At 36.6% G+C, this 16,817-nt stretch overlaps 1 protein-coding gene and 1 pseudogene across 1 annotated transcript; both read left to right on the top strand.

Moving 5' to 3' along the window:
* The first annotated feature begins 207 nt into the window (after window positions 1–207).
* Window positions 208–1,183, top strand: LOC122432259 (annotated as a pseudogene).
* An 11,480-nt stretch (window positions 1,184–12,663) lies between these two features.
* On the top strand, window positions 12,664–13,620 carry LOC122432580 (olfactory receptor 1030). The gene has a single exon (XM_043454600.1). It carries the CDS (start codon window positions 12,664–12,666, stop codon window positions 13,618–13,620), a length of 957 nt encoding a protein of 318 aa, XP_043310535.1.
* Window positions 13,621–16,817: the final 3,197 nt, after the last annotated feature.

Raw genomic sequence — 16,817 nt, 5'->3', positions numbered from 1 at the left:
CCATAGATACAAGAATAGGTAAGAGATGGAAATAAAATAATCGTTCAGTAGTAAAGAAGCTGAAACAATGGCTTAATAGAAGTAAAGCAGCAGTGTATGACAGTATTCATTTTGAATAACATCTGGAGGTATATAAAAATCATTTTAATTGTAAAAAAATGTGCACCTTCATATTTCCTTTGACTGCATTTGTTTCAAGTTCAGAAAATGCCCCTCACCAATGACACTGCACTAAGAGAATTCATTCTCCTGGGGCTCACGGATCGCTCAGAGCTCCAGGCTCTCCTCTTTGTGCTATTTCTGGTTATTTACCTTGTCACCCTCCTAGGCAACCTGGGCACGATGATGTTAATCAGACTGGACTTTGGACTTCACACACCCATGTCCTCCTTCCTCACTCATTTTTTCCTGGTAGACTTGTGCTATACCTCTACTGCAGCCTCACAGATGCTGACTAATCTGGTATAACAGAAGAAGACCATCAGCTTTGCAGACTGCTTTGCATAATGTTACCTTTTCATAGCACTTCTCCTCACTGAGAAGTTTTACATGTTGGCAGCAATGGCCTATGACCACTCTGTGGCCATATGAACCCTCTGCACCCATATGAACCCTTTCACAGTGTGAAGATGTCCAGGTGTGTCTGCATAAGCTTGGCCACATTCCCTTATGTCTATGGCATCTCAGATGGACTCTTCCAGGCCATTATGACCTTCCACTTGACCTTCTGTAGATCCAACATCATCAACCATTTCTACTGTGCTGACCCGCCACTCATTATGCTTGCTTGCTCTCAAACTCACGTCAAAGAGCTTGCTTTGCTCATTTCAGCAAGCTTCAACCACTGCAACTCCTTCATCATCATCCTGTGTCTTATGCCTCCATTCTCGCTGCCATCCTCAGGATCACATCTGCAGAAGGAAGGCACAAGGCATTCTTCAGCTGTGGCTCCCATATTACGGTTGAAACTGTATATTATGGGGCAATCTTCTGCACATATTTAAGATCACCAACAGGTAAGAATGCTGAGGGATCCAAGATAATAGCTGTTTTCTACACCTTTGTAATTCCAGTACTTAATCCATTGATCTACAGCCTGCGGAACAACGATGTAAAACAAGCATTGAAGAGAGTCCTCCAAAGAAATATGGTCACTAAGGTGGCAATGCCTAATTTCCAATAAACTATAACTCTTAATCTTTGGTTCAAATATCTTTACATTTATAAGATCAGTTTTCATATTCTTTGTGTCTGTGTTTCAATTGTTCTTGGGACTGAGAATAAATAAGCTGTCCTTAGTCTAGACTGCTGCCCTTTAATATGTTTTCCTGGGTTGGCAGTAATAACATTTCCTAGGATATTGTTAGAAATGAAGCCTAAAATTCTGCACCTCAGATCCACTATTTCAAAACTGCTTTTAGAACCAAATTACAGGTTCTTTTAAGTCATTACATTTTGAGGAGCCTCTGTCTAAGTGAAAATTCCTACTAGGTATTCCCTGGAGCACTGGTATGCTCTTACTGCTTACAATAATAAACAGGATACACATGCTCTGAGCTCAGTTCTTTGAATTTATTCTCTTTTTATTACCATCTATTTTGAGGGACTAAGAATCTTTAAGAAGACCCACCTTCTGTACCCTTCCCCTAATTTACTAAGTAAAACTGTGAACTATGGGTCATGATAATGTTTTTCTGGTTCTTATGAATGCACTTGTTTGATGGTCAGTCTGGAATGAGAAGAAATAATATAATCATCCTTCTTTCCCCAGACAGCTGTTTGTGGATCTGGTTTGAGGCCTCTGATCTGTAGGGACCTACTTTCTACCTCAGATCTGCAAGTGTGAATCCACTTACTCAGGTCTATGGAAAGAAAAAATGCTTTTTGTATCATTGACTCTGAAAAATTTAGATTACTTAGGGTTACCTTTTATTTTTTTTCTAGATTTTTTTAATGATAATTTGAAATATTGATTTGAATCTTCTTTTCTTATATAAAATCTTTGTAGATTTCACATATGTATTGCTTGAGCTGAAAGTCATTCACTTTGATATATTTTATCCCTGATTTTGCAATATTTTCTTATTTTTCTGTGCCTTTGTTAACTTGTGTGCTATTTAGAAAACAGTGCTTAATTAACATATATTTGGGATTTAAAGAGATATTTCTTTATCACATGTTTTTTTATTTATTTCTGTTGTCAGAGATGATATATCTTATGATTTTAACTTTGAAAATTTATTTGGACTATGTTTATCTGCTTTATTGATATGCATTTGACATAAAATATTGTATAAGCTTAAGATGTGATGCTTTGATATATGCATGTATTACAAAATGATTATCATAATAATATTAGTTGTCACATCTATCATCTCATACAAGTACAAATTTTTGTTGTTATTATTGGCAGTGAAAACCTTTAACATCTACTCTCTTAGCACTTGCGCATATACATCATATAGTTAAGTGTTGTCGCTATGCTGTATATTAGATTCCCAGAATTTGTCTTATAACTGGAAGTTGGTTCCTTTGGCCAACTTCTTCCCATTTCCCTAACCTCCAGGTCCTGATAATCATAGCTCCATTCTATACTTCTGAGAGTCTGATGTAGATTCCACAAAAAGATCACACTGTATTTAATACTTTTCTTCCTGTTTGTCTGACTTGTCACCCTTAATGTAATATCCTCAATGCTCACTTATGTTGTAGCAAATGGTGGTTACCCTCTTTTATTTTGTTATTTTGACTGAATAATATTCCATTGTATATGTCTTTATATATATATATATATATGTATGTATGTATGTATATGTATGTATGTATGTATAATATAAATCATAGTAAGAGCTTTGATTTCAATATATCCTTCAGATGATATGTTCTACAGAAAGACTTACTTGTCTCCAGATTTTCCAGTTAGACTAAGAACTACTTAAGCACATGGTTTATACCATTTTTATCTTTGTATCTCTTGAATAAGATAATAATTGAATACTTGGTAAATGAGAAGAAAATGCAGTCATGCTATTTTCACATTTATCCTGTATATTTTCATTTGTGGTCAAATAAATAGCATTGCTAAATTACATGCTCACCAGGTTTCTATAAAATATTACTTTCCAACACCTGGGCCTCACATTTCACACTGACTTTATGACAACTCATTATGATATCTTGTCCAGGTGATTTTTCTTCCTGTGTCTTATAATTTAATCACTTTATTATGGATATTAAAATCTTTTTAACAAGCATTCACTCAATAGTAATTTAGGGGAAGGCACTTACAAAAACACCATTCAGATTGAAACAGTAATACAGAAACATCACAGTGTATGAATTATGCAATCATTTCATACTTTTATTAATTGTTCTGTTGACCCAGTTGAAAAAAGTGGTGATCCATAATGCAAAAATCTCTTGACAATCCAAAGCCATCAGTTCAAAATAACTCAAATTGATGAAATATAATTGTGAAAATCCCAAGACTCTAATGAGTATAAATCCATATAAATTACTACTTCTCAGGAGATTTCTCTTGCAATAACATTGCAATTATTTTTTTTTTCCAAATGTGCTGGAAAATGCTTTAGGAATAAAAGCTCCAAATTATAAGGAGGATATAAATCATTCTTAGCAAACTCATCACTTGGGCTACTAATATCTCTGAGAGAATCTTTCCTTGGGTCAGGTAGGAATAAAAATTCTGACTTCTGTACCTGCACTTTCTCTCACTGTTTCAGTTTTGAATCTTCACCCAGTAGGAGTCAGATGACAACAAAAACAGTTTTGAAAGTTATCTTAATTTCTTAGCTAGTTAAAATGAGTCACTGGGCATAAATTTTTTTATTTAGATTGGTCTGTGTTTATGCTCATTATTCTACAAATAACATTATTTTCATTCATTCAGTGATTTAACACACATCAATAACCATATTACAGTGAGCACTTGACAATCATATAAACCTTTTTAGAGTAATATCTATTGAAAGAATATCCCACCTCCCAAAAAAAAAAAAAACTGTATGATATAGTTTAAAAGAGAGACAGGAATTATACTCATTCTAGCAAAAAATAAAACTGATTAAAAATATATGTAAATAAATTCTGATATTGAATAGGTGAAGACTCTGAAGTCCATGGGAGAAAGTAATCTATAGCAAGATAAACAGATTATTTTATAAATGAAAACTCAAGACAGGTTTATTGATATAACATTGGGTAGTACGAAACCACTGTGTATACTGTAATGTACCTTGTCCTTACATTTGTGAGATATTAGACTGGAAAGACATAGGAGGGAGAAGAGCTGGGGTTTATTATGGCACAGCAGACAAGGGCGGCTCCCCTTGGGAAATTTATATTCACTTGAGATGCATGAGTCCATCATCTACATGACTTATCTGTCTTCTTCATTTACTATCTTAAAATATCATTACTTGCCAAGCTATTCTTAGAGACTTATCTATGTCTTTATGGCCAGTTGAGATAGTTTCTAGACTGGAACTGAATTTCACTAACACATTTCCACTTTCTGTTGTCCTTTTCTTGGCTTCAGTATACCCTATTCTCCTACCATTTCATCTTAAAGGACCACAAAATTGTAGATGTGGGTACTTAAAATTTGTAGTAAATGTGACAATAGTTCAAGATTAGTCTGCTACACTATTTTAAATGGACCCGGAAGAGGGAAAACTTTTCTTCTATAAACATTTCAATGTATTCCAGGTAACAGTGTCACTTTAAGAGGTGAGCTTTTTACTTTCACTGATTGATATTTTTCTTGTTGTGGTTTGTTTTCCTTGGTGAGGGAGAAGAGGAAATTCTTGGAAATCCAAGATTCTACTGAATATTTACTATGTTTCTCAATTTATCATAAATGGCACCTCTGGTTTTTGGATCAATAGTTCCTACTAAATTGCATGTAAAGCTTTTTTTTCTCACACCTGTGCATAGCAAAGTATAAACATATATGAATATCAACATCCTTGTGAATTGAATTCATTAGGATAAACAAATCTATATTTTCTGTGTTACCTAGCTTATTCTGGTTTGTTCCAAACCAGAGGAAAGCAGTTTGACATTATTTAGCCAGTGAAACATAATGTGGAGTTTATTTCAGTTATATTTTTTGAGAAAAGAAAAGTAACCTAGACTTTAAAAAACTGGTTACTACCTACCTTGACTACTAATGACCCAGAATTTCAAACTGGATATTAAAAAAAAAAAAATCAATTTCCCACAAGAAAACCGTTTTTAGAAGGATGTCTAGTTCCTCGCCTTACTGAAGTTTACTTAATGTTTTTGTGTGATATTTCTCCAACAGAGAGCAAAATATTCATGGTTATTTTAAAACTAGTTCAGCAATGTCTCCAATAATTTTTCCCCAAACTTTTAACTTTTTATTTTGTATTGAGGTATAGCTGATACAATAATTTAATACAAATTATTTAGCATTCCATATCAGAAAAGGAGTTAAAAATGAAAGAGTTGTGGAGGATAAATTTAGTTACCACTTTGATAAGTACCAAAGAAACAGTATTTCTAACCATAGGAAATACTGGGTGCAGTAAAAATTAAATGGAAAGCTATCAAGGTCATTCTCATAGCCATTGGACATGAGTCTTTGACCTATCTCAGGCTCTATAGCCATTTGCTTATGGAAACAGAACTAATCTTCAATTGAATTTCTATTAAAAGTTCAGATATTTTCAGTGGAAAAAGAAAGACTTTAAAGCAACGATTGAATTTATCAAAAATATTTAATGCCATTTATATTTGTAAGATGCACATTTAAGTTTTCAAAGAATTTTTAACTGAGATGTTGAGAATTATGTTTTCCAGTTACCACAGGCCGTTAAAGTATGAGTTAGACAAAAACTGTAATTAGAGCACTCTTGATAATAGTGTCATGGATGGCAAAATAGAGGTGAAAAAAGAGAGAGGAGGAGAAACTCAGGCGGATATGATTTTTAAAAGAGCATAATATTACTAATTTCAACACAACTTAAAATGTGTGAAAATTATAAATATTTGAAAGTACTTAAAATATTTGCTTTCACAGTAGTTGTAGTGCACAGGCTTAGCTGTCCCGCAGCATGTGGGATATTCCTACCCTGGATCAAACCCATCTCTGCTGTGTTGACAGGCAGATTCTTCACCACTGGGCCACCAGGGAAGCCCTGATGAATAGTTTTGAAAATAGTAATATAAAAAACTCAGGTTATAGCAAACAACAAACAATCCAGTTGCAGAATTTTTCTAAAGGTAAATAAAATAGAAAAGCATAATTGCTTTGTAAAATTGAACCAGCCATGTGCGTGGGAGGAAGTACTACTATCAAAATATAGTCCTTTTTTTTTTTGTTTCCCCTAAATTGTGGAGTGTGCTCATTGAACCTATTTAAAGGAAAGAATACCTATTTAAAGGAAAGAATAATCAAATTAAATTCTCTCTTTTATTTTTTATTATATCTATTTTTGTTTTTTTTTTTTTTTGCTAAGTCATGTACGACTCTTTGCAGCCCCATGAAGTGTAGCATGCCAGTCTTCTCTGTCCATCACTAGCTCCGAGTTTGATCAAACTCATGTCTATTGAGTCAGTGATGCCATTTAGCCATCTCATCCTCTGTGGCTCCCTTCTCCTCTGCCTTCAATTTTCCCCAGCATATGGATCCTTTCCATTGAGTCAGCTCTTTGCATCAGGTGGCCAAAATACTGGAGCTTCCCAGCTTCAGCATCAGTCTTTCCAATGGATATTCAGGATTGATTTCCTTTAGGATGGACTGATTTGATCACCTTGCTGTCCAAGGGACTCTCAAGAGTTTCCAGCACAGTAGCTCAAAAGTGTCAATTCTTCAGCACTTAGCCTTCTTTATGATCCAACTCTTATATGCACGCATGATTACTGGAAAAACTACAGCTTTGTCTACAAGAAACTTTGTTGTATTTTTGTCTTTATTAGTTGTTAAAGGTAATACAGTGACCAAACAGGTGCTGTTATTTAGGGCATAAATGTAGAGATTTTAAGATTAAATAAGTATCTTTATGCCATTGAAATGGAAGCTTTGTATATTCTAAACTAATATTTTTTTTTCCAAATGGACTCGTCATTCTGGTGAGTGAAAGAATTAGTTGCTCAGTCATGCCTGACTCTTTGTGCCCCAAAGATTGCGTCGTCTATGGGATTTCCAGGCAAGAATACTGGAATGGGTTTCCATTTTATACTCCAGGAGATCTTCCCCACCCAGGGACTGAACCCAGGCCTACCTACATTGCAAGCGAATTCTGTACCAATAAGCCAGAGAAACCCAAGTGCTCTGGTAAGAGTACTCTTATTATTTACATAAATTCTGATTCTCTAATTATTGTATTTTCCTCCCAAAGACCGAAGGCATAAATCTAAGCCCTGAAAATTATTTACTTGACAAATTAACAGAAAGCATGGGATCTAATCTATCTCCATAATTTGGGTGTAACACACACTTTCCAGAAAAATTCAGAGATATGCAACCTTGTAGCTTTCAAGGGTATCTACACTTCTTAGCTTGTTATGGGGACTTTCAGTTTATTTAACTGTTTTCCCTTTAAAAAAATTTTTTTTATACTGCAAAAAATTCATCCTTGTAGAAAATTCATCCTTGAAGATATACCTATTGGTTTATTTGATTTCTCTTGAAAGCCTTTTGTCTCTCTGCATGTTCACTCTATCTGAAAGTACACTTTATCCTTGTCCTTGTAGAAAATTCTTAGTTTTCCTTCAAGCTCTTGTTAAATGTTATTATTCTTTGATCCATATACTGATTCTAGAACACAATTAATTACTCCATCCAAATCTTTATAATTGAACTAATCACTTCTAATGTTAATTTTCTCTTCATTTATCTCCTTTACCATGAAGACACCAAACAGATCTTTTAAGGCAAGCACTGTTACCATTTATCTTTATTTCCCAGGCAAAGTGACTCACATACATGTAGGGTTGACTGTTGTTTGTATACAAAGATTACCTGATTATAATGACTAACTCATATGCCATCTTGGAAGTATCACAAAATTAAAGTAGCTAACTTCTGAGGGTACTTCATTCAACCTCTAGGAACAACTTGGATACTGTAAATATAGTCAATATATTGTTATCTGCATTTCAATAGATCAAGCACACAGATTTCTTTTGTTGTGCTCTGGTTAAGAATAGGTTTAAAATTCATATTATTTGCCAATACTGTATTTTGTAAGTTTTACATAAAAAACAATAAATTCTGATAGCTCTTTAAATTTGGAAGCTCTTCAGGTCTTAGATTTTAATACTTCCCTGGTTGCTCAGATGGTAAAGTGTCTGCCTACAATGCAGGAGACCTGGGTTCAATCCCTGGGTTGGGAAGATCCTCTGGAAAAGGAAATGGCAATCCACTCCAGTACTCTTGCCTGGAAAATCCCATGGACAGAGGCTCATGGTAGGCTACAGTCCATGGGGTCACAAAGAGTTGGACATGACTGAGTGATTCACTCCACCTAAGATCTCACAGGGGTCAGATGATAGATAATCTGTCTGCAATGTGGAAAACTCATGTTCAATATCTGAGTCAGAAACATCCCCTGGAGAAGGTAATGGCAACCCACTCCACTTGCCTGGAGCATTCCAAGGCAGGAGGATGGTGGGCAACAGTCCTTAGGGTTGCAAAGAGTGACACAATTGAGCGATTTACACACACACACACACACACACACACACACACAAGATCTTAGGACACACAACTTAGAATGACCAGTTAAAATTAGACTATCGTGAGTGGCTGCTGACCATTTATCTTGGGAACCACCACCTAGTTCACTTAAGTTCATTCTTATAATCACTCTGACGGGCTTCCCAGATGGCACTAGTGGTAAAGAACCCACCTGCCAATGCAGGGAAGTTAACAGACACGGGTTCCATCCTTGGGTCAGGAAGATACACTGGAGGAGGGCATGACAACACACTCCAGTATTCTTGACTGGAATATTCCATGACAGAGGAGCCTGCTGGGCTGTAGTCCATGGAGTCTGACTCACAAAGAGTCAGATATGACTAAAGCAACTTAGCACACAGGCACATACTCACCCTTATTATCTAAATGCCTCCCACAGGCATTTGAGTTTTTGTTTCTTATCGTATGTAGTATATAGCTTATAAAATAGCACATGACAACACTGAGAATCCACAATGAAAATATATTGAATCTGTAATGAGAAGTCTGGAAAAAGAAGTCCTCATTTCATTCTTTCATTATCATCTATATTGTCTGAACTGATAATCTTTTCCTGAAAGTATAATCCTCTCATTATATTTCAGTTCAGTTCAGTTCATTTCAGCCACTCAGTCGTGTCCGACTCTTTGCGACCCCATGAATCCCAGCACACCAGGCTTACCTGTCCATCACCAACTCCCAGAGTTTACTCAAATCTATGTCCATCGAGTCAGTGATGCCATCCAGCCATTTCATCCTCTGTCGTCCCCTTCTCCTCCTGCCCCCAATCCCTCCTAGCATCAGAATCTTTTCCAATGAGTCAACTCTTTGTATGAGGTGGCCAAAATATTGGAGTTTCAGCTTCAGCATCAGTCCTTCCAATGAACACCCAGGACTGATCTCCTTTAGGATGGACTGGTTGGATCTCCTTGTGGTCCAACAGACTCTCAAGAGTCTTTTCCAACACCACAGTTCAAAAGCATAAATTTTTCGGCGCTCAGTTTTCTTCACAGTCCAACTCTCACATCCATATAAGACCACTGGAAAAACCATAGCCTTAACTAGACGAATCTTTGTTGGCAAAATAATGTCTCTGCTTTTTAATATGCTATCTAGGCTGGTCATAACTTTCCTTCTAAGGAGTAAGCGTCTTTTAATTTCATGTCTGCAATCACCATCTGCAGCGATTTTGGAGCCCCCAAAAATAAAGTGTGAAACTGTTTCCACTCTTTCCCCATCTATTTGCCATGAAGTGATGGGACCAGATGCCATGATCTTAGTTTTCTGAATGTTGAGCTCTCCTCTTTCACGTTCATCAAGAGGCTCTTTAGTTCCTCTTGATTCCAGCCTGTGCTTCTTCCAGCCCAGTGTATCTCATGATGGACTCTGTTGTAAGTTAAATAAGCAGGTGACAATATACAGCCTTGATGTACTCCTTTTCCTATTTGGAACCAGTCTGTTGTTCCATGTTCAGTTCTAACCGTTGCTTCCTGACCTGCATGTAGGTTTCTCAAAAGGCAGGTCAGGTCGTCTGGTATTCCCATCTCTTTAAGAATTTTACAGTTTAGCATATAGGATTATCATTACCATCTTTCTAAATTCCATATATATGTGTTAGTATGCTGTACTGTTCTTTATTGTGATCCACACAGTCAAAGGCTTTGGCATAGTCAATAAAGCACAAATAGATGTTTTTCTGGAACTTTCTTGTTTTCTCGATGATCCAGCGGATATTGGCAATTTGATCTCTGGTTCTTCTGCCTTTTCAAAAACCAGCTTGAACATCTGAAAGTTCACAGTTCATGTATTACTGAAGCCTGGCTTGGAGAATTTTGAGCATTATTTTACTAGTGTGTGAGATGAGTTCAATTGTACGGTAGTTTGAGCATTCATTATAATTAGTATCATGTAAACTCTGCATTAGAATGATTCTATCTCTGTTAATTAGTTTTTTTTTTTTACATAACTTCTCGATATTGCAAGTCTGTAAAGAAGACAATCGAACTATTTATTATATAAATTGACCTAAATTGAATTAATTGAACTATATGATGCTAGGAAGGTTAGAGTCAAATTTCTGTTCCACTAGCAGCACAAAGTTACCGAATTTTGTTATATGCTATAAACTCCTTAAATGTTATCCAGTTAAAAAACTGGAAATAGAACTGCCATATGACCCAGCAATCCCACTTCTGGGCATACACACTGAGGAAACCAGATCTGAAAGAGACACGTGCACCCCAATGTTCATCGCAGCACTGTTTATAATAGCCAGGACATGGAAGCAACCTAGATGCCCATCAGCAGATGAATGGATAAGGAAGCTGTGGTACATATACACCATGGAATATTACTCAGCCATTAAAAAGAATTCATTTGAACCAGTCCTAATGAGATGGATGAAGCTGGAGCCCCTTATACAGAGTGAAGTAAGCCAGAAAGATAAAGAACATTACAGCATACTAACACATATATATGGAATTTAGAAAGGTGGTAACGATAACCCTATATGCAAAACAGAAAAAGAGACACAGAAATACAGAACAGACTTTTGAACTTTGTGGGAGAATGTGAGGGTGGGATATTTCAAAAGAACAGCATGTATACTATCTATGGTGAAACAGATCACCAGCCCAGGTGGGATGCATGAGACAAGTGCTCCAGCCTGGTGCACTGGGAAGACCCAGAGGAATCGGGTGGAGAGGGAGGTGGGAGTGGGGATCGGGATGGGGAATACGTGTAAATCCATGGCTGATTCATGTCAATGTATGGCAAAACCCACTGAAATGTTGTGAAGTAATTAGCCTCCAACTAATTAAAAAAAAATGTTATCTTGGATAAATGAAAAATGAATAAATAAGTGGATAAGCAAACAAAACTTTGATCTAAGATTTTGCCACTTCACCTGTCCTCTATCCAAGTCTCTCTTGCTTTATTCACATAAAGTCATCTGAATGAAAAACTCTTCCTCTAATTCATGCAGGACTTTGTTATTTCTGAATCTTTGTCTTTGGTCTATTCACATAAGAATGCTACATCCTCCTGTACTGGGGGGACATAATAGTAAAGTGGGATTTCCCCGGTGACTGAGACTGTAAAGAATCTGGCTGCAATGAGGAAGCATCAGGTTTGATTCCTGGGTTGGGAAGATCCCTTGGAGAGGAGAATGACTACTCACAATAGTAAGCTTGCCTGGAGAATTCCATGAACAGAGGAGGCTGGCAGACTATAGTCCATGAGTTAGCAAAGAGTTGGAGATGAGTGATCAGTAAAATAGGCCTCAGTAATTTTTCTTCAAATTCCTATAATGTGGGGCTCTAATACTCAGAGGTAAAGAATCCACCTGCCAATGCAGGAGATGCGGGTTCAATCCCTGGGTCAGGAAGATCCCCTTAAGAAGTAAATGGCAAGCTTCCAGTGGTTAAGACTCTGCTTCCACTGCAGGGGGCACAGGCCAGGTCCCTGATACCTGGTCAGGTAACTAAGATCCTGCATGTGGCATGACTAATAAACAAATAAATATGCACATACTATTAAAGACTGCAAAAGTGTTTCCAAACATGTTCACCATTTTGTCCAGAATCATCCCTGGGGCCAATGATGAATCTACAATTTTATAGCAATCTGTAAGCAACAGTTGGTGGTTGAAGCCATTTTAAGACAAACTTTGGGTCATAATTCCCTCATTCCAAAATAAGGTGGAGACACTGGAGCCATTCTGTTTGGGAATCATCTGCACATTGTATACCTAGTTATTAGGGGTTATGACCTTATTAAAAGTCTTACCTCCTACAGTCTTAGACTATGTCTGATAATAGCTAAGCATGAGGGTAGCTGAGGGTAGAAGAAAAAGAGAGAAAGGGAATACAAGAAAGAGAGAGAAGAAATGTATGATGGACTTCTCATTCACTTCTTATTTTAATTTATCTAAGTGAACAATGCTGGCACCTAAGAAAATGGGCAGAAGAAATTCCACCTTGGTGACTGAATTTGTTCTCTTGGGATTAACAGATCGTCCAGATCTTCAGCCCATCCTCTTTGTGCTGTTCCTGGGGATCTATCTGATCACCATGGGAGGGAACCTTGGGATGTTGCTATTGATCAGGATAGATCCGCGTCTCCACACCCCTATGTACTTCTTTCTTGCTAGTTTGTCCTGCTTGGATTTGTGCTATTCCACTAACGTGACTCCCAAGATGTTGGTGAACTTCTTATCAGAGAAAAAAACCATTTCCTACACTGCTTGTTTAATCCAGTGCTATTTTTTCATTGCCATGGTGATTACTGAATATTACATGCTAGCTGTGATGGCTTATGATAGGTACATGGCCATCTGTAATCCTTTGATTTATAGCAGCAAGATGTCTAAAGGGGTCTGCATTTGCCTGATTGCTGGTCCATATACCTACGGATTCCTTAGTGGCCTGATGGAAACCATGTGGACATACCACTTGACTTTCTGTGGCTCCAATGTCATTAATCACTTCTATTGTGCTGACCCACCCCTCATTCGACTCTCCTGCTCTGATACTTATATTAAGGAGACATCCATGTTTGTGGTGGCAGGATTTAACCTCTCCAACTCTCTTCTCATAATCCTCATCTCCTACATCTTTATTCTCACTGCCATCTTGAGGATGCGTTCTGCTAAAGGCAGGCACAAAGCTTTTTCCACCTGTGGGTCCCATCTGGTGGCAGTGACTGTGTTTTATGGGACCCTGTTCTGTATGTACGTTAGACCTCCCACAGACCAGTCAGTGGAGCAGTCCAAAATCATTGCTATTTTCTACACTTTTGTAAGCCCTATGTTGAACCCCATCATTTATAGTTTGAGGAACAAGGATGTGAAACAAGCTTTTTGGAAACTGATCAGAAGAAAGGTACTTTTGAACTAAACTTGCATTGTGTTTTTCTTTATGTATTAAATAAAAGTTATATTTATGAGAACCAGATCCAATGTTTAACTGTATTGCAGAAGTGTCGATTTTAAATCCATGATTAAAAGCTATAAGCTAATGACAGAAAAGCTAAAGACTCAGTTTATAGTTTTACAGGTGACATGGGAGTGCATTGTGTGCAAAAGGTTGGGCATTATATATGTAGGTATTTTACTTTTACGTGTATATCTGTATATATACATTAATTTTACATTAAAAGTTATACATTCTCATAGTAAAACATTTAATCTCTAAAAGAATATAAAGTAAAATATTTCCTTTTCTTTGCCCCACTCTGATCTTCCAACCTTGCTTCTCGAATTTACCATTATTAACATTTCTTTATATTTCTAGAATATTTCTCTATATCCACAAATCAATGTATGATATGGCCATATATGTACATATATATACAAAATTGTTAATAACACATGTTGACTATGGTGAGCTAAGTTATAGTATTTTATAATTTTGTAGCATTTACCATGCAGGGTCTTTGATCCCATGGTTTAGAAGAATGTGATCACAACTGCTGATAAGACTTGCTGTCACCTCGGGGAGACAATGTGTGATGGCACCCTCATGTCCATGAATGACACCCATTTATTTTTCTCCACCTGTGACAGACATTTTCAATTAGACGGTTTCCTCCTTAGGCCACAACAGAAAACAAACATTTCCAAACAATTTATTTTTATTTATTAATTCCTGAAACAAAGAATGGTTCAAACAAAGATTTAGGGTTTGCCTCCGGAGGAATTATATCATCTCTAGAGTTTATCAACGTCATTCTGACCTCCTAGGGTTTTCATGCTTTCTTTCCTCTCTAGTAATCTATTTTTTCAGGATGTGGCAGATATTTTCTGTCTATACCATGGTTCAAATTTTACCCACAATTGTCCTTTGTCACAATTAATTCTTATATATCCAAGTTGATGAATGTTTAGCCGGTATCTACAATGAGCCAAGAACTGCTTCACGTACCAAGGAACCTTCAAGGAGCACTAGTGTTGCACAGTTTCTTGAAACTGTAAACATACAAGTCAAAAAATTGTGTTAAGTGCTATAATAAAGAAAAGGAATGAGCTGATGCTATAGAGGAAATAATCCATTTATTCTGAGTAAATTGAAGTGAGTCTGATAATTGCGCAAAACAAAAACATTCATCTTTTATGCACCTGCCAAAATATACCAATAAGTCCCATTCAATATTATGTCAGGCCAGGCAGTGTCTGAACAAAATCAGTGTCCAATGTTACTTTCAAAGGAAAAGGATGACACAAATATTATTATTCCCCCAACTGACACCTTTCTTTCTCATTTGTATTTCAAAGCATCCTTTTCACCTTAGAGCTTATTTTTGCTCAATATTTTTATAGTCATTAATTCTGTGTTATCCCATACAATTATTTCAATCTTTCCATTACTAGATATTGTTATTGAAATAGCTTTATTTTGAAAGTCAGATTGCTTATAAATTTTGTTAAAACATACATACAAATAAATAGCTATTCTTTTAACTTTTAACATTCAATTTATAGTTTGTTGAATTCCACTTAAATATCTAGAGAGCTATTGTTTTTAAGAATACAAACATATTCAGTTATGTAAAACTAGCCCTTTTATTATTTCAAATGTTGTGATCCCAGGGTCCATGTCTCTATCTTTACAATCTAGACAAGCTTGACACTAAATAAAAGTCCAGTAATGACTGCAGCATTAAAAAAATGCCCATTTTGAAAGTGAACAAAGTGCCTCCCTTTTTGCAAATATAAGAAAGTTTTTGGAAGGACCAAGTGACTCTGAGGAAACATTATTTATAAGTCAACAGTACTGTTCAGAAATTCAGGTGACCCATGCGGTCATTGATGTTTATAACTGACATTAGCAATATGGTGCTCATAGTTATGTACTCATGCACACAAGTTTGAGACATAAGAGGATTTCACCCACTACTTTCATGAACTGACTAATTGGCATCTGATAACCTGTCTTTTTAGTTTCTATTGAACACTGTGTTGGCCATAGAATAAGTATGTGCTCATGAAATGCTTTTTGAAGTAGTGAGGTATTTCAGTAGACCCTGGGTTTCCCTGGTAACTCAGACGGTAAAGAATCTGCCTGCAATGCGGGAGACCCGGGTTCAATCCCTGGGTTGGGAATATCCCCTGGAGAAGGAGATGGCAACCCACTCCAGTATTTTTGCCTGGAGAATCCAATGAACAGAAGACCTTGAATTTTTACCTAAAAATTAGGGAATCACTTTATTAATGATAAAGTCTCTCTTGAAAAATGTTAGAACAGTCTCTTAAATCATTGTTCTCCTTTTAAAGTTAAATCTGACAGATCCTACAGTTACTGAAAAAATTGAGCAATGTGATGATTGATGCTTCCATGAGAAAATAGAGAATATTTAATGAACATTTCCCTGTTGTTGTTTGCTGTTCAGTCACTAAGTTTTGTCCAACTCTTTGTGACCCCATGGGCTACAGCATACCAGGCTTCCCTTTTCTCCACTGTCTCATGTCCATTGAGTTGGTTGTGCTATCTAATCATCTCATCCTCTGCCACCCTCTTCTCCTTCTGCCTTCAATCTTTCCCAGCAGCAGGATCTTTTCCTATGAGTTTGCTCTTTGCATCAGGAGGCCAAATTTTTGGTGCTTCAGCTTTAGTATGAGTCCTTCCAATGAACATCCAGGACTGATTTCCTTTAGGATTGACTGATTTGGTCTCCTTGCTGTCCAAGGAACTCTCAAGAATCTCCTCCAGCATCACAATTCAAAAGCATCAATCCTTTTTCTATGATCCAGCTCTCCCACCCATACATGACAACTGGAAAAGCCACAGCTTTAACAAGATGGACCTTCAGACGGACCTTCTTTGCTTTTTAATATGCTATCTAGGTTGGTCATAGCTTTCCTTCCAAGGAGCAAATGTCATTTAATTTCAAGGATGCAGTCACCATCCACAGTGGTTTTGGATCCCAAAAATATAAAGCCTGTCACTTCTTTTCAACTTCTATTTGCCACAAAGTGATAGGACTGAATACCATTATCTTAGTTCTTTGAATGTTGACTTTCAAACCAGCTTTTTTATTCTCCTTTTTCACTCTCAGCAAGAGGCTCTTTAGTTCCTCTTCAATTTCTGCCATTAGA

Source organism: Cervus canadensis, chromosome 31, assembly GCF_019320065.1.
Source record: "Cervus canadensis isolate Bull #8, Minnesota chromosome 31, ASM1932006v1, whole genome shotgun sequence".
Taxonomy (NCBI): domain Eukaryota; kingdom Metazoa; phylum Chordata; class Mammalia; order Artiodactyla; family Cervidae; genus Cervus; species Cervus canadensis.
This window is presented reverse-complemented; position numbering and strand designations above follow the sequence as displayed.

Bases quoted from the DNA above. Each gene is read 5' to 3' on its own strand.
- LOC122432580 (XM_043454600.1), top strand. From the start codon at position 12,664: ATGCTGGCACCTAAGAAAATGGGCAGAAGAAATTCCACCTTGGTGACT.